Here is a 25,220-nt window from a genome sequence, read left to right as displayed (position 1 = left end):
AACTCACTTGTAAAGGAGGAGACTTACGAGCAACTTTGCAGCGCACGTCCTCGATATAGGCATAAGTAGTTGCTAAATCTTGTCAATGAGGTCGCATTTGCCAAAGCAATATGTACATACATTATGGCTAGGAAACCACTACAGCCGCATTGTACTTGATCTGCATATCTTTTAGACTGTAGGGGAAACCAGAGCACCCGGAGGAAACCCACACAGACACGGGGAGAACATGCAAACTCCGCACGGAAAGGCCCCCCCCCCCGTCAACCACTGGGCTCGAACCCAGAACCTTCTTGCTCTGAAGCAACAGTGCTAACCACTACACCACCATGCCGCCCAAATTAAAATTAAATTAAATGAACAAACGTTCACATGAAGAAACGAGCTAAATAATTAAGTAAATATTTTCTCTGTGCCTGCTCATTTCACCGTTACCCAAACATGCAAATCATTATTTCGACTGTTTACCAACGTGGCATTGTGGACATGTTCTCCCTTTGACGCACAGACCACAGTTACAGGTGCAGAAGTTTGTCTCATGACGCTAAATTAGATAAATCACTTGCCTAACAATGTTAAATTTGATTAAAATGTGGCATTATGATATCCATACGCAATTCCAATACTTCATGTTTTACGTGCATTTAATAATTAACTCGACGTACAAGAAAAATAATTTAATTTAAACATCAGCAACGGATTCCACGCCAGTCTCCACCTGTTTATTGTGAGAGTCCCTCTGAGGCACATCGCATTCGGTGTATTCGGCTGTAAGGCAGCATGGTGGTGTAGTGGTTAGCACTCCTCATCTCGCTTCACAGCAAGGTGGTTCTGGGTTTCAGCCCAGCCGCCGACAGGGGCCCTTTCTGTGTGGAGTTTGCATGTTCTCCCTGTGTCTGCGTGGGGTTCCTCCAGATTGTCTGGTTTCCCCCCACAGTCCAAAAACATGCAGGTTAGGTAAACATGGGGCAACCTTGGACTGAAGTGCCCTTGAGTAAAGGTACCTAAACTGCTCCCCAGGTGCTGTAGCATAGCTGCCCACTGCTCTGGGTATGTGTGTGGGCTCGTGTGTGTGTGTGTTCACGGCTTCAGATGGAATGCAGAGGTTACATTTCCACTGTGTGCTCAAGTCTGCGCTTTAGCGTACGTGTGACAAAGGCTTCTTGGCTTGGTTGTGAAAGAGAGTGTGATCCAGGTCCATCATAAAGTTAAGTGTGAACTAAAGTACTACTTTGGCTACGACACTGTTCAGGAAAACCACATTAGCTTAGCTTTCTCTTAAGGCAGTTAAAGATGCTCTTAGTCTTAAAAGAGAACTGAAAGCAATTTTTTTTTAATCATCAAAATTCTCATTTTATTAAATATCAGAAGGCATTTTTGATCACCATTTTGTCACTGCTATAGCACGTTAAGAGTGTTTGAAATATGCTATGTAATATATCAGTCCATATGTCAAAGCAATGGCTGGAAACTAGATCCGTTGAGACCTGTGCGAGATGCCGTAGGACGGAAATAAAACGTACAGTGGAAATCAAAGGTGACCAACATCTGCCAACGTTGTCAAAAAGACGCTCTTTCGAACGCTGACGTAATCAAGCTGGAAGTTGTTTGTTTTGATAGCAATCAGGAAAGTTTGAAAAAAAAAAAAAAGTAGTCAGTAATCGTCATTTAAATCTGTTTTTGTGCAATATTTCGTTTGGAAAACAGTTTTCAAAACGGCGGCACCGACACCTGGCTGACGCGTCACGTTTCGAAGTCTCGCACAAGCCTCGTGAAGATCGCGTGGATAAGCGACGCCTGCCGTGGACCAAACGAACTCAATTCAACACGGCTAAAAACCGAACAGGCCGATAAGTATAATATTTCATTGCAATTAGTTGCCGATACGAGTCACGATATAAGGTTACTAAAACCGAAAACTGAATTGAATAACACATTAAAAAATAAAGCAAGTTTAAAAAATGACTTCAGTTCCCACTTAAGAGGCTTTCAGGAAACCCAGCCCTGATTTGTTGTAGCTGGTGCTGCACTGTGCGGACTGGTCAGGACGAGAGAGACAATTAGCTGCTTTTGTCTCATAACTCGCGTCAATTCATCTGCAAAAGCATGCTAATATGCTGTAGCAGTTAGTTATACCTCAATAACGCATTATATGCAGTGGTACCAAGTTAAAACTGTCCTACAGCGAGTCAAGCACGCAAGTAGCTGAGAGAAACACAGACACCGTCTATGTCTAGTACCACGAAAGTTGTGTTAATATTTTGCCTCTTCAACGTCTTTTGAATATTTTATTACAACCCTTCAAAACTCCATGATTCATTTGTGATGGCAAAGAATCAAACCAGTGTCAAACACTTCAGGAGTCATTAAACAGGAAAAGCAAGTAATAATCGTTTTACTGAGCGTTTAATTCAGACATCTAACCTGCCGACTCTAATTTGAGGTTTCCAGCTCGATTTCTCACCAAGTTCTTTGTGTTGGCCGTTTTGGAGGGAAAAGATTTGCAACATCTTTTCAAAACAGGTTTTGTTTTGTCTGTTCACTGCCCGTGTTCAACAGCATGGTAAGAAAACGTGCCCAATTTTTATTTTCTTAAGTGATTTTGTTCCAACGCAAGGGCGAGAGTCGTGTTTTCTTTATCTGCTGAAGTCACCGTGTACATCTCATCCTTACTCAAATTCGTTTACACAATTTCATTCAAGGTCAGCATGCTGGCACAACAAATCATGGAGCTGTTTCACGGCTCCAGGATCTCTGGAGCATTGAAAGTTGTACAAATCAAACTACCACATATAATATTGAAAAGGTAGCAGACTTGAGATACCTCATGCAACGAACGCTGTGTTCACACTTATACCGGTATGAAAGTGGTATAACTGTATCGATACAAAGTATACCAGTACAGTTTAGTGCATCTGTCCACACTAGCGAGAAATGTTTGCGGTTTTCTTTCACGGAAGTTGAAATGCACGTGCGCGAAATGTTTCCGTGGTGACCGAGTAACTTCCTTCCGAGAATATGGCGGATGAAACAACGTGCGTGTGCTTTTTGTTGTCAATGTACAGTCTGTATTCCTGGTGGTCATTTAGGCTACGTTCACACTGCAGGCTGAAGTGACTCAAATCCGATCTTTTCACCCATATGTGACCTGTATCCGATCTTTTATTGACAATATGAACGACACAGATCCGATTTTTTTCAAACCCGACCCAGGCCGTTTGGATATGTGGTCCTAATTCCGATTCCTATCCGCTCTTTTCATATGCGACTTCAGTCTGAACCGCCAGGTCGCGTTCATCCGACTTACACGTCATCAACAAGCCACAAACGTCACTATTCTGCGCTGAAGTAGGCGGCGGGTCTCTCAAAAAAAAGTTACAACAACACGGCGCATAATCACGGGCGCAGATAGAGGGTGGGACTCGTCCCACCCAGATTTAAATTCACCTCGCTCGGTCCCCCCCACTTATAGGGAGGAAAAAACGTCTATGCTGTCTTTCTTTGCATAAGGCAAACCTCACGGAAAAATCAAAAGACTAATTACCATTCGGTTTATTGAGGTGCACAGCAGTGTATACATAGTTGCAACAACTCACATAAAACAAAACAAAGACTGATATTCGGTTGGTTGAGCTGCGCAGACTGCACAGGTTGCGAGCTCGAGCTTGGTTGCTATGGTTACTAACAACAAGTTTGACAGGCATATCGGGGTTGGGGTTGGTTTGCTGGCAGCTTTGTCCCCCCCAGTTTTTTGTCCCTCCCAGTTCAAAAAACGTATCTGCGCCCCTGCGCATGACATCAATGCGAGGGACGCTTCGGGCTGTGAAGGTTCTGAATCTTCTCAATGGAAGGACGCAGAGGTTAGGGAGCTGATTTCCATTTGGGGGGATGCAGCTATTCAAGCTAGATTGGATGGGTCATACCGCAACCGGGCGGTTTTACTTCCGTAAACACTGGCCATGCTCACTGCGTGTGACGTCGTCGTATCCTGCAATACGCATGCGGAACACTTTTAGGTCGCTTTTCGTTCATACTGAGGATCACATACAAGTCGCATATATTTGTTAATGTGAACGACCTCACAAAAAAAAAAAATCGGATTTCACAAAAAAATCGGAATTGAGCATTAAGCCTTGCAGTGTGAACGTAACGTTATTCAGTCGAATCGTATAAAACGCACAAGGCAGCTAAGAAAGAAACAAAGAAAATGAATCTCCCTTTCTCCCTCTTTCCTTCTCTTCCCCTCCCTTTCTCTCCTTTTTCCTTTCTTCCTCCCTCTTTCCCCCTCCCTCCTCCTCCCCCTTTCTTTGCTCCATGTAGCTCCACGGTCGTTTCGTTTTTGCATGCGTATTATATTTGTATCGATACAGAGCCGCTTCATCTGTCCACACTACAGCGAAGCGCTACAGTACCGATACTGTACCGGTACGAAACCCATACATTTGTGGGTTTCGTACCGATACAGTTATACCCAGGGTGCGATTTGTCAAAAAACCAGAAGGGAGGATGTTTTTTTTTTTTTTTAAATCATGAAACATCACAAAATTAAGGTAACAATAGGCTAACAGCTCAATAACATCCGATGATATCAAATGAATAACACTAAATGAAAACGAACACTAAACCAGAGATAGTAAATTCATCTTCCTATCTCTCTGACTAAATACACGAACACTAACACACAACAAAGTTCGCATTGCTTGTCGCGTTGCTGTGATGTTTCTCTCCCTCCGGATTAAATGGACAGTGACTCGAAAATCACTAAAATACATGAATACTAAATGAACAGTTTGCTCTGATGGCGCAGTTCACGTGGCCTTTTCTGCTTTCCCGTCGGTGCGCTATCCGCCGCGTTTCGCCCTTCTTTAATCCACATTTCTGCGAATTTCTCAGCAGGGAAGGAACGCACGTCTGGCCCATTGACAGCGAGGAAAAGAAGGCTGTCAGTGTGGATACATTCATTCTGTTGCGCTCATCAGTAAGGATGTGATTCATGGCGCTAAATCCACGTTCACACTCTGGATATTGTTATTATCTACAATGTATCTACAACCCCGATTCCAAAAAAGTTGGGACAAAGTACAAATTGTAAATAAAAATGGAATGCAATAATGCGGAAGTTTCAAAATTCCATATTTTATTCAGAATAGAACATAGATGACATATCAAATGTTTAAACTGAGAAAATGTATCATTTAAAGAGAAAAATTAGGTGATTTTAAATTTCATGACAACAACACATATCAAAAAAGTTGGGACAAGGCCATGTTTACCACTGTGAGACATCCCCTTTTCTCTTTACAACAGTCTGTAAACGTCTGGGGACTGAGGAGACAAGTTGCTCAAGTTTAGGGATAGGAATGTTAACCCATTCTTGTCTAATGTAGGATTCTAGCTGCTCAACTGTCTTAGGTCTATTTTGTCGTATCTTCCGTTTTATGATGCACCAAATGTTTTCTATGGGTGAAAGATCTGGACTGCAGGCTGGCCAGTTCAGTACCCGGACCCTTCTTCTACGCAGCCATGATGCTGTAATTGATGCAGTATGTGGTTTGGCATTGTCATGTTGGAAAATGCAAGGTCTTCCCTGAAAGAGACGTCGTCTGGATGGGAGCATATGTTGCTCTAGAACCTGGATATACCTTTCAGCATTGATGGTGTCTTTCCAGATGTGTAAGCTGCCCATGCCACACGCACTAATGCAACCCCATACCATCAGAGATGCAGGCTTCTGAACTGAGCGCTGATGATAACTTGGGTCGTCCTTCTCCTCTTTAGTCCGAATGACACGGCGTCCCTGATTTCCATAAAGAACTTCAAATTTTGATTCGTCTGACCACAGAACAGTTTTCCACTTTGCCACAGTCCATTTTAAATGAGCCTTGGCCCAGAGAAGACGTCTGCGCTTCTGGATCGTGTTTAGATACGGCTTCTTCTTTGAACTATAGAGTTTTAGCTGGGGGCGGCACGGTGGTGTAGTGGTTAGCGCTGTCGCCTCACAGCAAGAAGGTCCTGGGTTCGAGCCCCGGGGCCGGCGAGGGCCTTTCTGTGTGGAGTTTGCATGTTCTCCCCGTGTCCGCGTGGGTTTCCTCCGGGTGCTCCGGTTTCCCCCACAGTCCAAAGACATGCAGGTTAGGTTAACTGGTGACTCTAAATTGACCGTAGGTGTGAATGTGAGTGTGAATGGTTGTCTGTGTCTATGTGTCAGCCCTGTGATGACCTGGCGACTTGTCCAGGGTGTACCCCGCCTTTCGCCCGTAGTCAGCTGGGATAGGCTCCAGCTTGCCTGCGACCCTGTAGAAGGATAAAGCGGCTAGAGATAATGAGATAATGAGATGAGTTTTAGCTGGCAACGGCGGATGGCACGGTGAATTGTGTTCACAGATAATGTTCTCTGGAAATATTCCTGAGCCCATTTTGTGATTTCCAATACAGAAGCATGCCTGTATGTGATGCAGTGCCGTCTAAGGGCCCGAAGATCACAGGCACCCAGTATGGTTTTCCGGCCTTGACCCTTACGCACAGAGATTCTTCCAGATTCTCTGAATCTTTTGATGATATTATGCACTGTAGATGATGATATGTTCAAACTCTTTGCAATTTTACACTGCCGAACTCCTTTCTGATATTGCTCCACTATTTGTCGGTGCAGAATTAGGGGGATTGGTGATCCTCTTCCCATCTTTACTTCTGAGAGCTGCTGCCACTCCAAGATGCTCTTTTTATACCCAGTCATGTTAATGACCTATTGCCAATTGACCTAATGAGTTGCAATTTGGTCCTCCAGCTGTTCCTTTTTTGTACCTTTAACTTTTCCAGCCTCTTATTGCCCCTGTCCCAACTTTTTTGAGATGTGTTGCTGTCATGAAATTTCAAATGAGCCAATATTTGGCATGAAATTTCAAAATGTCTCACTTTCGACATTTGATATGTTGTCTATGTTCTATTGTGAATACAATATCAGTTTTTGAGATTTGTAAATTATTACATTCCGTTTTTATTTACAATTTGTACTTTGTCCCAACTTTTTTGGAATCGGGGTTGTATTTGCTGGGGACGTTCGTGAACATCAAAGCTGCCACTTCGGGTCATTTTGAAAGTGAGTGCAATGTAGACCATAGAAAACTGTGTCACAACATGCCTGTCATGTCAACTTTTTTTTTTTTGGTTTGTTTGTTTTATTGACGGGGTTACGGGGTTGTCCCCGAGGATTTTTTTTTTCAGCAGAGATAAAAACCGGGGGGGGGGGGGGGGGGGGGGGGGGTTGATCCCCACCAGCAAATCGCACTCAGGTTATACCGCTACATAACCGGTATAATTGCTAGTGTGGACAGGTGTTGTGATACGAAAGTAGTTTCATATCGGTACAAAATCCCTAGTGTGGACAGGGTATAAAAGTGAGGTTTTCTCAGACCTACAGACTGAACTACAGCTGGATTCCTCACTGTGTGTGTGTGTGTGTGTGTGTGTGTGGGGGGGGGGGGGGGGGGGGGGGGGGGGACCAGCTCCGAGTACAGCTGGACTTCTATCCAGGGCTAACTCATCAATACTACTTCAGATCTGACCCGTATGAGATGAGTGGAAATCTGCTCTCTTAATGGACGAAGGCTCCAACAGGGCGATGCATTACTTTACCTCTGTGACGTCCATAACCTTGATGGCCGCCAGCTGTCCTGTTTTGACATGTCGGCCCTGTGCAGGAGGAAAAGAAGAAACAGTTAGTTATCCACCTCTCACCAGCGCAGAAACATTGAAGGAAAATACTGAACTTACTGAACTGAGAAGTGGTTTAGATTATGCCACAAAAAAAAAAAGAACTTCACATTTCTTATTACTTCCTCATGTACATTCAGAAGCAAGTGACCTAATACAAAAACACGGTGACCACATCGTTGCCACATTGCTGTTGACGGAACAATCGCAACCCCAGGATGATTTACAAAATTTCATGCTTTTATATAACTTAATGTCTAGTTTCCTCTTTGCTGTTAGAAGTTGAACTCCAATCCTGGGCCCTTGTGTAAACATTCCCACACTTTGCTCTGCACATTTCAAGAATCCCCCCCCCCCCCGCTTTCTATCCTGTCATCCATTTCTGTGTCTTTCCCTTCTCTATTAAACAAACAGAACCAAAAATAGACAGTACTCAGTTTTATACATCTAAACCCCAAATCCCTGATGGAAAGAACTACTATTGCGACATGAAACCAATTGGAGCTTGTATTCTAAAATTTCTAGGACTTGAACTTGTAGCCACATGTAGAGAAGATATTCCTTGATTGACCCCCATGAGGGGAAATTCAGAGGTGTGCAAGAATACTGCTCTCCGTTGGGGGGGGGGGGGGGGGGGGGGGGGGGGGGGGGGGGAGGTAGGACATTGTGGGAATACCACCCTCAGCATGCAGCCTAGTGCATGTGTACAGTTAAGATTTGGTGGTGGTGGGGTGACTTTGATGGTAACCAAAAGAACTACTACCAGGAGACACAAACAAGATCAACCATGAGCTACTGCTCACTTACGCATCCCCCCCGCTCTCGCTTAAATCAGAACACAAGCAATTGAAGGAATAGGGCACTTATTAAGCCTAGGTCACAACCGGACGTACGATTTTTTGGCCGTGCGATTTTTGGCGTTTCCCAAACCGTTGCGTTTTTTTTTGTTCGTGGAGAAAGACGCACGTTGGCCGCAAGTTTGTCTTGCAACCTGAAAAAAAACGTAAGCGCCCGTAGAGTTTGTCGGACATGACAAAGAACCTCTGCGGCCGGTCTACGGCTCGAAAATCAGCACGTCACACGCGCGCCCTCCGTGCGTTTCTTGCACGTAGACCAGCCGTAGGAGCACGTATGGCCGGTTGTGACCGAGGCATTATTAATGTTGACTTCGACAAATAATTAACCCTGAAACAAGTAAGTAAAGAGCAGTGTCTCTCCCCAGGGATTTCACATAGCATCCTGGTAAACTGTCATTCTGAAATAGCATTTTGCTTCTTGAAATGGTGTCAAAATCCACACATGCATTCAGTCGGTAAACAGGAAGTCGATGTGCGACAGACCTGAAAACGGTATACGCAGTATAGAACCCCAGACTGAAGTTTGGTACCAAATATCAAGCAGTTGTGATTTGTAGTTGCTGAGAGAAAGAAAGAAAAGTGTTATGAAAATTTTGTAAATCCACGCTGTGGGTTTCGTAAATACATTCAGTCGCTAAACAGGAAGTTGATGTGGGACAGACCTGAAAACAGTAGTATAGAACCCCAAGCTGAAGTTTGGTACCAAGTGGCTATGATTAGTGGTTGCTGAGAAAAAGGGTGTTTCGGACAGACAGAGGTAAACCAGTATAACCCCCCCCAAATTCAGAACGGGGGTGGTATAATAAATAAATGGCACGTTCAGACCAAACATAGTGAGCGCACCAAAATTCGCTCTGGCTGCCCTACGGTACCAACAACACGGCTAAAGTTCATGAACGCTCCATGACGTAGATGAAACAGGAGGTTACGAGTTCGTTTGGAACGCTTGGTCTTGCAAACTCTTTTAAAGGGGCCATAAAGCAGACATTTTGCCTGGTATCTTTGTGCCCGCTGACCACTAGCAGGATATAATTAAACCTCATGAACCATTAAACCTGAAGGCAAGAAACCGATTGATGAAGGAAAATAATGAATAATTATGATGACCTGTTTGGTAAGAAAAGAGTAAGGATAAGCTAATTAAAAGCCATGTGTGTAGTGTGACTTGTGTTAATGCCAAGTCACATTTCAACATGCAGTTTATAGGATACGTTTACTAGCCTTGGTCTTTAAAGGTCTGTAGCCTGCCTACATTCGACGCTCCTGCCGCTTGCTACCAAGGAGATACTGGCTGACAGAAAATGAAAAAAAAAGACTTCCAGTTGCTTTGACGCCCTCATCACGTTTGTTCTGAAACGTACCATGATTCAGACCTGATTATCTCCAAACGAAGGACATGTTACAGGCCTGAGGTCCGTCTGACCCTCAACGGATGGGTCACTGAAGAAACAAAGAGGTAGCATGGACAGCAGGTCCTGCCATCATGTGGGAATGGTAAGGTCCCTCAGTGACGGCATGCTGCCTCAAGTGAACACATTCTGATGGGGAACTTTTATCAAAACAAAACCGCAGGGTCTGAATATAGTTTAGTCCAGCACAACCTGCCGCTAGTATCTGCCATGCAGAACCACGGTTTAAGATTTCTTTTGTCTACACGGGGCCGACAGACGTGCCAAGGCCTTTGCTCTCCCAGGCTCCCTTGTTCCAAACAGGGTCAGAGGTCTGAGGGATGAGAAACGAATCCAGCTCCAGGATCGACAGATTAGGATTGCCTTGTGGGTCAATATGTTGTCCTTGGCAGTTTCCCCCAAAGGTAAAAGTAGGATTACATCATGCTGCTGATGGCTAAATGTGTGAGAAGTGAAGCAAAAACACAAAGGAGAACTGTGGGAAAATACAAGAGGAGGTAAATTCAGAGTCCCGAGTAAAGGGGTGAACACAAAACTGGAAACAGACACACATTCAACAAGATAAGAAACATGCCAGGACGAGGTAGACCCCAGGCGGAGACCTGCAATCCGACTGCAATAAAATCCGCCCGAGCTTACACTCCTGCTTTTGTCCTGATGCACACCTATACTTGGAACAGATGAGGCATCTGCACTTTTGAACCTGAACCAGGAAAAATTAAATGCATCTCTCTCAATCCATTTGTCTTTCAACATTCTACTTTCATCATCAAGTTGAACAAGTCATCACTTTAATACCACAAAGGGTAAACGGAGTATTATTTAACCCCCCCAACGCCACACTTCCCTTTTTGAACTCCCTATAGTATGGATATAACCAAATACATTATTCAGATCGAACAGATACGAAAGTCCTAAATGAACACACGGACAGGAGACGGGCTCTTCAGACTAGCCGTGTGCACTGGCTCTAGGATCCCACAGGGCAAAACAAAAAGGTTTTTACTTTTATGTGGCACTTGAAAGGACGGCTTGTGGAAGTGCATGACCGGCTCGGAGTGGTTTCAGCAAAAGCCTCCACTCCAACTAAAGAGACCCCCCACCACCACCCTCCACAACGAGACCTGAAACTAGCACAACGGTCAGGAATAAGAAAAAGGGACGCATTTTTCATCCTTTCCCTTGCATTTCTGATTTGCAGGATCTCCTAATACGTGGCTATTTATTACACTGAACCTGACGACCTTACTCGTAAGAGAATCCAAGAACAGTATGGGCACAATTTCATTTTTTCCACCCAAAATCAACTGCTTGCTCGAGTCGCCCAACCCAAACATCGTTCTACTAAGCCCCAAAATATCAAATGTACACAGAAAAACAGATGATGTTTTCGTTCATTTATCCACCACAAAAACCTGTTGGATTCATGGCCACTATTAGTTTAAATCCAGATATGAAAATGACAAATATTTTGAGAACACACACACATTAATGGCAGTGTGTTACATTTTGACTCTGTCGCTAGTTTCTGGTCTGATAGCTAAATGATCTACATACGTTCATGCAACTGGATAAGCTGCAACAGTGGATCTCTTACAGACACCAATGCTGTGTTCACACTTATACCGGTACGAAAGTGGTATAACTATCAATACAAAGTATACCGGTACAGTTTAGTGCATCTGTCCACACTAGCGAGAAATGTTTGCGGTTTTCTTTCACGGTAGTTGAAATGCACGTGCGCAAAATGTTTCCGTGGTTACCGAGTAACTTCCTTCTGAGAATACGGCGGATGAAACAACGTGTGTGTGCTTTTTGTTGTCAATGTACAGTCTGTATTTCTGGTGGTCATTTATTCAGTCGAATCGTATAAAAACGCGCGAGGCAGTTGAGAAAGAAACAAACGAATCTCCGTTCTTCACCATTTTATTCAGCGAAGACATCGATTGAGGTGTGTGACTTTGCGCATGATATTTGTATCGATACAGAGCCGCTTCATCTGTCCACACTACAGTGAAGCGCTACAGTACCGATACTGTACCGGTATAGTTGCTAGTGTGGACAGGTGTTGCGGTACGAAAGTAGTTTCGTATCGGTACAAAATCCCTAGTGTGGACAGGGTACAAGATGGCTCAGGTTTGGAATGGTGCGTTGCCACCAATTGTGCAATGCACGGTGAAGGTCTTCCAAGCTTTGCGAGTTGTTCGTTGGAGTGTCTCCGCCTCGTGAGTGGCCAAACACATTGTTAAGCGTCATTGCATGCGTTGAAATTTGGTGTTTTGGAGTTTTGTCAGCAAACTAAGCAGCGAATACAGACAGATGGGTTTGGGAATACTTCTGAAGCTCGGGGAAGCATCGCCACCAAACAGCCTTGTAGTACTCGAGTCTGACTTGTGCCCCAATCTAAGAGCTCGTGACTTGACTTGGACTTGAGCACTGATGACTCGGACTGTGATTTGTGTGTGTGTAAAATGCCATAATTTGGCGCAAGATATTTATATCTCCAAGTTTTTGTACCAATTTCATGCATGCCACACCTGCACACCTTGGCACGTGCATCAGACAGACTCTCAGGTGCACTCTGGACAGCACGCGTGCGTGCGCCAAGTGGACTCTCGTGTGCACACCATAAATTACTCACACCTGCACAGGATTAAGGCGCAATCAGCACACCTATATAAAAACTGAAAACGCACGCACTTTGCAAAGTATCGAGTTGTATTGCTGACATGTTACTAAGCCTTATTTCCTTGCTTGGGTTCCTGTTTCTTGTCTACGATAGCCTATTTGTGCCTCGCTTGACCTATTGCCCATTTCACGGTTTTACGATTTTGCCTACCGTTCTAGATTGTTTACCTGTCTTCACTTGTATTAAACAAAAACACACCTTCTGCACTTGCAGCCGTCACCCAACCATCTCTGACAATACTTCGTACTCCCCGACAGAGAATTCACATTCACCTGGTCATTAGTTTGTTCCTGAACATGACGCATGTTAATGGCGCTAAAACAGCCACCGTCAAATGGTGCGGTTGGAGTCTTGTTCTCAGACTCGAATTTTTTTAACGACTCCGACTTGAACAATGGGGACTCGAGATTTGATTCAAACTCAAAGTTTGGTGCTTCGACTACAACACTGCCACCAAAAACACCTCATTTTTCATCAATAACCCATCGCAAAAGTTGTAGTAGCCTAAACTTTAAGAGATGGATTTTGCTACAGGCCTGTTCATGTGGCTGGTTTGGCCTGGTGAAAAACCTTCACTCGGACCTTGGAACACCACTTGCTCACCCTTGATTTAGAAGAACATCATTAAAACAAAGCCCATGTTTACATTAGACCGTATCAGCGGATCATCAGATTAATGTTTTTAAAACGATTAGTGTGCACACAGCAACACCAATACACGATTCGCGTGCACACAGCAACGCCAATACACGGATACGCTCGGCTCCGCAGGCATCCTGCGCTCCAAATCACTCCGCCCTGAACAGCGAGTGCCCTCTGGAGGGTGCGCACTCCGGCCCTGCGCAGCTCACAGAGCGCGCGAGTGAAGTGCACAAGCAGTGATTCGGGACTGAGCCGCTGTGTGTGTGTGATCCCAGCGCATATCACTTACCACTTGCAAGTGGAAGGATGGCAAGCCTAAAGACAATCATAACTACACAATGGGCAGTATTTGCATCAGTATTTGCAGTATTTTCATACTTTTATACTCTTTAATGAAAGGTGATACAAGGCGGAAGTCCGCGCCGTTTTTCAGCAGTCGCGTCACATGACCAACGCCAGCGAATCAGGAAGGTGGAAGTCACAGTGACGTTGTCCAATGAGACGCCAGCTAGAGCTCAGCACAGCGCATCCGCGTATTCTGAATGTTTACACAGCACCGGAGCCGACACGATCTGGATTGAATACGTGGACGCTGGCGGATTCCCGTTTCCCGGCGGTTTAATGTAAATGGACAGTGCATCCGCGAAGAAAACGAGACAGATACGGTCTAATGTAAACGTAGCCAAAGTAAACTGAATTCATTTCACAGACAACCAATTTACTGAGTGGGCCGAGAAGAGGCAACATTACAACAAAATCATGACTAATCACCAATTTTAACATGAAGGATATCAAGTCAGGTTTCATTTAAAAGTTGTTCAAACCCAGAATTGATGGAAAAAACGATCTTGGCTAAAGTCCCTATAGCTATTAGTGCTTTGACAGGATCTTTAACTACTCAACCCAGAGAAGAAAAACAGCAAACACTTTTTTTTAAACACACGGCTAAAACTAAGTGTCCAGTTTCTCAAACTCCTGCCTGCCTGGGACTGCAGCCAACAGAAAGCTGTGCAGATAAAAGCTGGATCGTGAGGTCATTGTTTTCTGGAACCCCGCAGGGTTTTCGTGTCGAGTCACTCGAGTTTTAGCAAACTGTAAAACCAGTACCAGATGAGATTATATCACTCAGCATGCATAAAGCCTGTTAGGGAAACACTTTGAAATACATTTCACCAACTGTCAAGTGACGGAACGCGTCTTTAAACGATGCAGACAAGAAAATCAACTCGACTCTGGAAAGGGAAAAAGTAGTTAATGGCGAAAGAAAAAGCGTTTGCCCCTTCACATCCCAGCGCTACACGTGAACTCTGACTACTTCTGCATTTTCCTCCATTATCTTTACACTGCATTTTCTGGCAACACATGCTTCCGGCACGTCCCTTTGTGAATTGACTCACTATGTGTGCCTGTGAATCCAGATAAAGACGGAGGCCTCTCCAGTGCCTTGGGTAAAACTTTAACAAGTATGGCTTATCTGGACGGCTCATTAGGATCCCAGGCATCACTAGTTTAACCTCCGGGGCAATCTCCATGTGGCCCCATCTCACTGCCCTGATGGCACTTTGGTGCAGCTAATACTGTGTTCACACTTATACCGGTACGAAAGTGGTATAACTGTATCGAAACAAAGTATACCGGTGCAGTTTAGTGCATCTGTCCACACTAGCGAGAAATGTTTGCGGTTTTCTTTCATGGTAGTTGAAATGCGCGTGCGCGAAATGTTTCCGTGGTTACCGAGTAACTTCCTTCCAAGAATATATGGCATCCGTTATTTCGAGATCTCGAGAAAACAAAATTATTCTGTGATCTCGAGAAAACAAAATTTCATGACCTCAGCTGGATCGCTGCATCTCCGTCGGTAGAGACGAAGCCGGGCCAGTCTTCTGCGGAGGTGCCGCGGACTAATTTTGAAATGATCCCTTATTAAAAGGCTTAATGCAATCTCTCCCTGTGTCAACCCCTGATCAAAATATTGCCTTATTAGGTGATCGATTATTCCAGACATTCTAATGACCAAAGTTGCGTCTATACAGAATGAGAAATAGCGCCAAAGTCAGCATATCACAAGTCTCTTGGCGCACCTGAATGAACCATTTCTCAGCTGTTTACTCGAGATCACGGAATAATTTTGTTTTCTCGAGATCTCGAAATAACGGTTTTGTTTTCTCGAGATCTCGACTTGTGTTGTTTTCTCGAGATCCTGAATTAATTGTGTCGTTATCTCAGGATAACAAGGTGAATTAAAAAAAAAAAAAAAGATTATATGAAGGGCCTCTCTCGGCTTCCGTACGGATGAAACAACGTGTGTGTGCTTTTTGTTGTCAGTGTACAGTCTGTATTTCTGGTGGTCATTTATTCAGTCGAATCGTATAAAACGCGCGAGGCAGTTGAGAAAGAAACAAACGAATCTCCGTTCTTCACTATTTTATTCAGCGAAGACATCGATTGAGGTGTGTGACTTTGCGCATTATATTTGTATCGATACAGAACCGCTTCATCTGTCCACACTACAGCGAAGCGCTACAGTACCGATACTGTACCGGTACGAAACCCATACATTTGTGGGTTTCGTACCAATACAGCTATAGCGCTACAGTTGCTAGTGTGGACAGGTGTTGCGGTACAAAAGTAGTTTCGTATCGGTACAAAATCCCTAGTGTGGACAGGGTATATAATAGTCAAGGTTTGGTGTATGAGTTCAAATTGGTAAAGAAAAGACTGACCCACACAGCACAGCCAAAAACTGAAGGGTCACAACTGGGAGGGATTTCTCAAAAAAACAGACATAACAGCCAGAACGATTCCTGAATGTTAACTGGCTCCCAGTTATCATTGTTTCCATTCATAAATAGAAACAGAACCATACTGTGTTTCAAGAAGAAAGCTATGCACTAGAGACTTTAAACTGGGGAAAATATTATTTGATCAAAACCACACATTAAAAAGGTTCTAGAAATATACAAATAAGGTCGCAAGCATTCAGAAAAATATGATATCATGGTGCCCAATAAAAGAGCCACTTTTAAATGACGCGCCCCACAAGTTTTATTTAAATCCCATCTCCAGGAAGCAAAGACCACAGACCAAGAGGTTCAGTCAAGGACAAAACGACACTGCAGTTTTTCATGAGTCTGGGCCAGTGATGAGAAGGATGCAGAGGAAGAGGACCTACCAAGGAAGTCAGGGTCCTCAACTGTCCCAAGTCTCAAAGCAACAGTCATTTGATAGCATCGCTTATGGAGCGCTGGACTTCCCTGAGGAAATGCCAGGGAGGACGAGTCATAGCGACTATTGAAGAGAAAGCCTTGAGAAACAGCACTCCCAGAAAAACCGGGCCGGCCATAAAGGCAAAATTAATCCCTAACAAACACGGGGCGGGGCGGGACACTTCAGAAAGAAGAATAAACAAAAAACAGCACAGCTGCAAAATCTGCAAACTGTCACCACACACACCTCCCGCAAACAGCGCATCGATCAAATGGTTTGATGTGTTCGATCTGGAGCACAAGCAGGACCTTGTCAAAGTGGTAGGATGTGCTGAATCCAGATCAGTGGGTCAATCATTAAAACACGCACACAAGCAGCGACAGCCAACCAGAACTGAAATGCGGGCATTACACAAAGTGTCTGAAGTATAGACAATGTTATAGTATGATTTAGAGCAGGGGTTCTCAACCTTTTCTGCTTTAAGGCCCACCTATTCATACTTGTAACGAGTCAGGGCCTATTATTTAAAAAAAAATAAAAAAGATCCCCAATTATTTTGGCTCATCTATTCTGTTTGAATCTAATAAATCTATTGTAAAGTGTATTAATGCGATGCAACATCACTCCCTGTTACAGATGGGAGCCCAGGAATGAATTAAATACAATTAAAGGAGTACGCCACCCCCAGGTGAAATTGAGTCAGTCCCTGCAGTCCCTAGAGTTGGATGAGTGAGCCAAAGCGTTTTGTAGCCGACCCAGCCATTGTCCTGATCTAGAAACGCCCCGGTTAGCTTTAGCTTAGCGTAGTCGCTGTAATCCGGCGTGTCCAGCTAGCATTGTCGCTGCAAAAGTGAATCAAATAACTCAAGATTTTTTATAATTATTTCTCATGGCCTGTACATTCACAGAGTACACATATCAATGCAAATTAACACGAAGGGATTTACTAGACCAATTTACATCTGGAACTATTTTCGGCCACAGCACAGGCAAAGCACCGCTGCAGGCGCAAAGACACCACACAGCACCTGAAAACCCTGGTTTCCCTGGTAACACTGGTGTATTGATGGAAGTTGTGGTGCTGCGTGGTGTCTTTGCGCCTGCAGCGGTGCTTTGCCTGTGCTGTGGCCGAAAATAGTTCCAGATGTAAATTGGTCTAGCAAATCCCTTCGTGTTAATTTGCACTGATATGTGTACTCTGTGAATGTACAGGCCATGAGAAATAATTATAAAAAATCTTGAGTTATTTGATTCACTTTTGCAGCGACAACGCTAGCTGGACACGCCGGATTACAGCGACTACGCTAAGCTAAAGCTAACCGGGGCATTTCTAGATCAGGACAATGGCTGGGTCGGCTACAAAACGCTTTGGCTCACTCATCCAACTCTAGGGACTGCCTCAATTTCACCTGGGGGTGGCGTACTCCTTTTAAAAAAAAAACAAAAAACTAATTTTTAATTGTAGGCATTGTATTTAAAACTGTATGGATGTGCCAGAAGCCAACATAAAGCCATGCATGCAGGTTGTTCTCAGTCAAAAGGGATTAATGATCCAAAAATGGAGTCCGGTCAATTAACACAAGAACTTATTGCCATGTTTGTGTACAGAAAACAAGCAAGTTATTAAAACCAAGAAGTGGATATAGAAACCACTCAATGGGATAGACCCTTATACGATAAAGAAGGATTTTTCCTAGGAGTTGGAAAATTATCCATCCATTGAGTTCCCCGACATCTCAAACTACCTGGTGCTGCAGACATCGTTCTACACGGACACACAGATGAAAACCTGGAAGAGCACACCATTTTATACGTGTCTGGGTTAAAGATCCGGGGATCAGGACACAAGATAGATCAGTCTACTGCTGTCTAAGTGCAGCAAGAGTGTTTATGAGCAGGCGTGATATTTACAAAAACAAAACAGAAAGCAGGAGTATTTAAACAGCATTATAAAACACGGCGAGAAATAAACATGACCATGATGATGCTTCACAAAGCCTCTGTGAAAACAGCGTCCATATCTGTGCGTGCTGATTAAGCTCAAATCAGTATCAGGTGCTTCCCATAACGACTGGGTCCCAAGCGCGAGCACAACATGCTCCGTGAGTGCACGCGGCTGCTCGAGCTGCACCAGGCTCAAGCGCGCAAAGGCACGACTGTGAAGTGTTCACAACTTTTAGCTTACATGGATACCGCCACCAAAATGCCTCATTTTTCATTGATAACCCATCACAAAGCATCGCGAGCTGTAGTGTGACCGTAGCTTAAAGGAGAACTGAAGGCAAAATTTATCAAAATTCTATTTCTCATTTTATTAAATATAGGAATGGATTTCGACAGCTATTTTGTCGCTGCTGTAGCAAGTTATGAGTGTTTATGCTATGTAATACATCCATATATCAAAGCAATGGCTGTAAACAAGATTCGTCGAGACCTGTGCGAGACATCGTAGGACGGAAGTAAAACGTACAGCGCAAATCCAAGTGACCGACATCTGCCGACGTCGTCAAAAGACGCGCACGCCCTCCTTCGAATGCTGATGTAATCAAGCTGGAAGTTGTGTTTGTTTCGATCGCAATCGGGAAAGTTTTTGAAAAAAAAAAAAAAAAGGCGGCAGTAATAGTCATTTAAACTCATTTTTGTGCAATATTTCGTTTGGAAAACAGTTTTTCAAAATGGTGTCACTGACACACAGCTGACACTTCACGTTTCGAAGTCTCGCACAAGTCTCGAAGATCGCGCGGATAAGTGACGCCTGCCGTGGACCAAACGAACTAAATTCAACACGGCTAAAAACTGAATAGGCCGATAAGTATAATATTTAATTGCAATTACAGGGGTGATAGCGTTCCGGCGCTGCGCCGGATTTCCGGCGTACCGTGGCTGGGGAAAAAAAAATAAAATTTAAAAAATATATATATATATATATATATATATATATATATATATATATATATATATATATATATATATATATATATATCTCTCTAGTTCGCCCATTGTCCTGGAGGTCTAATTCGTGCCGTGACGGCACTTTTTTCCCCACTAGTTCCATATCATGCGAATTCCCTTTACTGTCTATCTGCGCATCTCAGAATGACACAGGACAATGGGCGAACTAGATTTTTTTTTTCCCCAGCCACGGTACGCCGGAAATCCGGCGCGGCGCCGGAACGCTATCACCCCTGCAATTAGTTGCCGATAGGAGTCACGATATAAGGTTACCAAAATCGAAAACGGAATTGAATAACACGCTAAGAAATAAAGCAAGTTTAAAAATGACTTCAGTTCCCCTTTAATGGGGCGGATGTGATGTTGGATGCAACCCAGCAATTGTACCCTCCTACGAGTAAATAAATTAAGTCCAAAAGAGAGCCCAGTGGTTGAGTAACACTGATTTAGAGGGTGTCCAGTGGGAGGTAGGTTGGATTTCTCAATCCTGCATTTTTGGGAATCAAAGCCAGACACAAAAAGGAAGAGAAAACAGTGGAGAAAAGTACTTGATTAGGTTCATTTATTTTAAAAAAAGTGCAAGATAGACAGTAAAGTCAACAGTGAGGTAATGTCTGATTATACACAAATGATTAACCAGAAAACCGTAACAAGGCCTGAAATAATCTCTTTTTTTTTTTTATATATATATATATATATACACACACACACAGGGGTGCTTGAAAGTTTGTGAACCCTTTAGAATTTTTTATATTTCTGCATAAATATGACCGAAAACAACATCAGATTTTCACACCAGTCCTAAAAGTAGATAAAGAGAACCCAGTTAAACAAATGGTACAAAATTATTATACTTGGTCATTTATTTATTGAGGAAAATGATCCAATATTACATATCTGAGTAGCAAAAGTATGTGAACCTCTAGGAATAGCAGTTAATGTGAAGGTGAAATTAGAGTCAGGTGTTTTCAATCAATGGGATGACAATCAGGTGTGAGTGGGCACCCTGTTTTATTTCAAGAACAGGGATCTATCAAAGTCTGATCTTCACAACACGTTTGTGGAAGTGTATCATGGCACGAACAAAGGAGATTTCTGAGGGCCTCAGAAAAAGCGTTGTTGATGCTCATCAGGCTGGAAAAGGTTACAAAACCATCTCTAAAGAGTTTGGACTCCACCAATCCACAGTCAGACAGATTGTGTACAAATGGAAGAAATTCAAGACCATCGTTACCTTCCCCAAGAGCGATCAACCAACAAAGATCACTCCAAGGGCAAGGCATGTAATAGTCGGCGAGGTCACAAAGGACCCCAGGGTAACTTCTAAGCAACTGAAGGCCTCGCTCACACTGGCTAATGTTAATGTTCATGAGTCCACCATCAGGAGAACACTGAACAACAATGGTGTGCATGGCAGGGTTGCAAAGAAAAAGCCACTGCTCTCCAAAAAGAACATTGCTGCTCGTCTGCAGTTTGCTAAAGATCATGTGGACAAGCCAGAAGGCTATTGGGAAAATGTTTTGTGGACAGATGAGACCAAAATAGAACTTTCTGGTTTAAATGAGAAGCGTTATGTTCGGAGAAAGGAAAACACTGCATTCCAGCATAAGAACCTTATCCCATCTGTGAAACATGGTGGTGGTAGTATCATGGTTTGGGCCTGTTTTGCTGTATCTGGGCCAGGATGGCTTGCCATCATTGATGGAATAATGAATTCTGAATTATACCAGCGAATCCTAAAGGAAAATGTCAGGACATCTGTCCATGAACTGAACCTCAAGAGAAGGTGGGTCATGCAGTAAGACGACGACCCTAAGCACACAAGTCGTTCTACCAAAGAATGGTTAAAGAAGAATAAAGTGAATGTTTTGGAATGGCCAAGTCAAAGTCCTGACCTTAATCCAATCGAAATGTTGTGGAAGGACCTGAAGCGAGCAGTTCATGTGATGAAACCCACCAACATCCCAGAGTTGAAGCTGTTCTGTACGGAGGAACGGGCTAAAATTCCTCCAAGCCGGTGTGCAGGACTGATCAACAGTTACCGCAAATGTTTAGCTGCAGTTATTGCTGCACAAGGGGGTCACACCAGATACTGAAAGCAAAGATTCACATACTTTTGCCACTCACAGATATGTAATATTGGATCATTTTACTCAATAAATAAATGACCAAGTATAATAGTTTTTGTCTCATTTGTTTAACTGGGTTCTCTTTATCTACTTTTAGGACTTGTGTGTAAATATGTTGTTTTAGGGCATATTTATGCAGAAATATAGAAAATTCTAAAGGGTTCACAAACTTTCAAACACCACTAAAATAAATAAATAAATAAATTTTATATATATATATATATATATATATATATATATATATATATATATATATATATATATACACACACACACACACACACTAAAGCCTACGATGGAATTGTAGAGGCTTTTCTGGCTGAATAAGCCATTGACATGATTGTGCAGTGGGACAAATTTGCAAGTGTACACACACACACAGGAATTAATTATAATTAAAAAGGAAAATGTTGCCAATAAAAGGCTTCACAGAGGAAACAGGTTGTCATGTCTCCGGTTTTACTTTAGCCACTACAGTGTTGTATAGCAGCACGATCCTCATTTCCTCACCAGAAAACATCATCCATCTTCATCTCTCCTTCCTTCCCTTCATCAGTGAAGGGACTTGAATTTTATAGGCAGCTGGCCAGAAAGGCGATAGCATTTTTGTGGTTTTTCAGCCACATCTCAACAAGACCTTGAATAAAAAATAATAATTTTTTTTTAAAAAGTGCGCGCTGACGTTCCTGAGTGGGAAGAGGAGACTGAAAATGAGATGAGAGTAAACCGTAACAGGCAGGTTAAACTCCATTAAACCTGCCGATAAAACAGTAACGTGGAAAGAGCATATCAACCTCCCTCTCCGTTCAGGTCAGAATGATGCGGTTTCATGGTCATGCTGCTCATTACCACGTGCTTGACTTGATTACAAAAACTAAATTTTATATAAATTGATTAGATTACAAAACTTAGATTATGTTCGGGTCACTAGATATATGCAGGGTGTTTCAAAAAATTTGATATTTCACAATCTAATAACTTTGCCAATTCTCGTTCAATTGACCTCAAATTTTAACAGCATGTGTGGAAACGGGTCAAAATTTTAATGTGTTTTTAGGTATAGAAATGCCATTCACTGGAAAAGAAAAGGCGTTGTGTGGTGGAGTATGCTCAAACGCAGTTGAAAACTTGTAAAATCATTCATGGAATCCACATAACCTTTGAATTTCTCGTTCCAAGTTTTGAGGAATAAAACCTTCTATTGCTCAACATTAAGCCTGTTCAGTTTCATTTGCTGAGACTAATGTAGTTTCTGGGATATTTACATCTCAAATATCAACATTTTTTGAAGACACCCTGTACTTTAAAGCAGAGGTAAGGTGTGCATGTAGAACGATGATGACCGTGACCTGTGGGTAAAAATTGAGCACCATGCCATCCTCGTCAACACCAGATCTTTATCTCATGTCTGATATTCACCCATTCAGCAAGTCACGCACTTCTGTTGGATTTCCAATTTAAGTTACTTTAAAAAAAATAAATAAATTAAAAAAAAAAAAATTACTCCTCCCAATTCACAATTCAATTCCATTTTCCCGTAATAATAAAAAATAAATAATTTAATGAAGCAAATTTCATTACCCCCCCAAAGTTTTTTTTCCTATTCTTTATCAAATTAAATATTCCTTTTGTTAAATTAAAAAAAAAAAAAAAACCCTACTCGTTTCATTTACTTCATAACCAACCATAATCTCATCTCATTATCTGTAGCCGCTTTATCCTGTTCTACAGGGTCGCAGGCAAGCTGGAGCCTATCCCAGCTGACTACGGGCGAAAGGCGGGGTACACCCTGGACAAGTCGCCAGGTCATCACAGGGCTGACACATAGACACAGACAACCATTCACACCTACGGTCAATTTAGAGTCACCAGTTAACCTAACCTGCATGTCTTTGGACTGTGGGGGAAACCGGAGCACCCAGAGGAAACCCACACGGACACAACATGCAAACTCCACACAGAAAGGCCCTCGCCAGCCACAGGGCTCGAACCCGGACCTTCTTGCTGTGAGGCGACAGCGCTAACCACTACACCACTGTGCCGCCCCACCAACAATAATTTGCCCACATTTATAAAATGTTGGAACAAATATAGAGGATATTACACGGTTGCATATCAAGATATGAAGTTTGTCTTCGAGTGGTGAACGTATTCACAAGTGTGACGCAAACGAGTGAAAATATTTCAACACAAGATGATAAACTTCATATTTTCATGCAACCGTGTAATGTTTTTATATTATGTGGTCACACCCACAAAAAAAAAAAAAGTTAAAAGAATTTTTATTTTGACAACACGCATCTAGTCAGAGAGAAAACGCTGGGAGTGACGTCATCCGAGTGAAGTCTCAGGAAATGGGTCACACAGATCGGCGATGTGTTTTGGATGAAAAAATGCAAGTTTTTCAACATGAGAAAAACTCCATCTTCAAGCAAAATGTGTGATTTTCTTATTATATAGGACACATTCACAATCAAAAAGCACTCAAATTTATCAAAACAATTCAATTTCCACAGGAGTGAGACAACTTGAGATTTCATGGTTTTGGTTCTCCATGTGGGCGGCACAGTGGTGTAGTGGTTAGCGCAGTCGCCTCACAGCAAGAAGGTCCGGGTTCGAGCCCCGTGGCCGACGAGAGCCTTTATGCGGAGTTTGCATGTTCTCCCCGTGTCCGTGTGGGTTTCCTCCGGGTGCTCCGGTTTCCCCCACAGTCCAAAGACATGCAGGTTAGGTTAACTGGTGACTCTAAATTGACCGTAGGTGTGAATGTGAGTGTGAATGGTTGTCTGTGTCTATGTGTCAGCCCTGTGATGACCTGGCGACTTGTCCAGGGTGTATCCCGCCTTTCGCCCGTAGTCAGCTGGGATAGGCTCCAGCTTGCCTGCGACCCTGTAGAACAGGATAAAGCGGCTACAGATAATGAGATCTAAGAGTATCGGATTTTAACTAAAGCGACTAAGCGTATCGGCAGGCAGCGCAAGCATATTGGACCCGACACGCTGGAACACTTTGGGGAAAGCCATGGAAAAACAAGATTAGTGTATCTCTCAGTAAAACACTTGTGTCCATATAATAGCCTATTAGCCAAAATATTCCTTTTATTAAAAATGAAAAAGGTCAATAACAAATAGGCCTTTATCAACATTTGTACTACCTCCATTTTTCTTCAGTTTTCAATAGTCTGGGGAAAAAAAGAGCTCCAATTTCTTGTTAAATCTATTTTTAGTCAAAAAACCTCATTTTTAGATCAGTTTGTGTGTTTGTCGCATTAGAGCTGTGTTACTTCCGCCTACAGTGAAATTAGTGTAATGTATTCCCATTATTATATATGTTATTGCACGCGCTGCTGTCTCAACACAATTACAGCTCGGAAAAGTGAAGATTACACAGCCTGATCACCACAATTTTTTTATTCATTTGAAATTCACTTTGAATGGTCATAAATTTGTATTGCAATTTATCACTGCACAAGGTATCGTAACATGCTTATTACTTTCTGTAAACTGTGTCTGATTAAACTTGTGAATAAATGCAGACACCAACACCATCTACCTTTCACAGAAAGCTGAATGAAAATTGAACTACATGATTAACGACAAAAGCTCTAAAGTGGATACATGTC

At 42.9% G+C, this 25,220-nt stretch overlaps 1 protein-coding gene across 4 annotated transcripts in view; it reads right to left on the bottom strand.

Annotated features, from left to right (window-relative positions):
* Positions 1-25,220, bottom strand: part of LOC132866146 (mitogen-activated protein kinase kinase kinase kinase 4-like) — a 139,484-nt gene that overhangs the window by 59,025 nt on the left and 55,239 nt on the right. For all 4 annotated transcript variants that reach the window (XM_060898742.1, XM_060898744.1, XM_060898745.1 and 1 more), the window contains one exon: positions 7,636-7,692. In XM_060898742.1, coding sequence (XP_060754725.1) covers positions 7,636-7,692 — 57 coding nt within the window. The remainder of the gene's footprint in view (positions 1-7,635; positions 7,693-25,220) is intronic.

Source organism: Neoarius graeffei, chromosome 18, assembly GCF_027579695.1.
Source record: "Neoarius graeffei isolate fNeoGra1 chromosome 18, fNeoGra1.pri, whole genome shotgun sequence".
NCBI classification, from domain to species: domain Eukaryota; kingdom Metazoa; phylum Chordata; class Actinopteri; order Siluriformes; family Ariidae; genus Neoarius; species Neoarius graeffei.
This window is presented reverse-complemented; position numbering and strand designations above follow the sequence as displayed.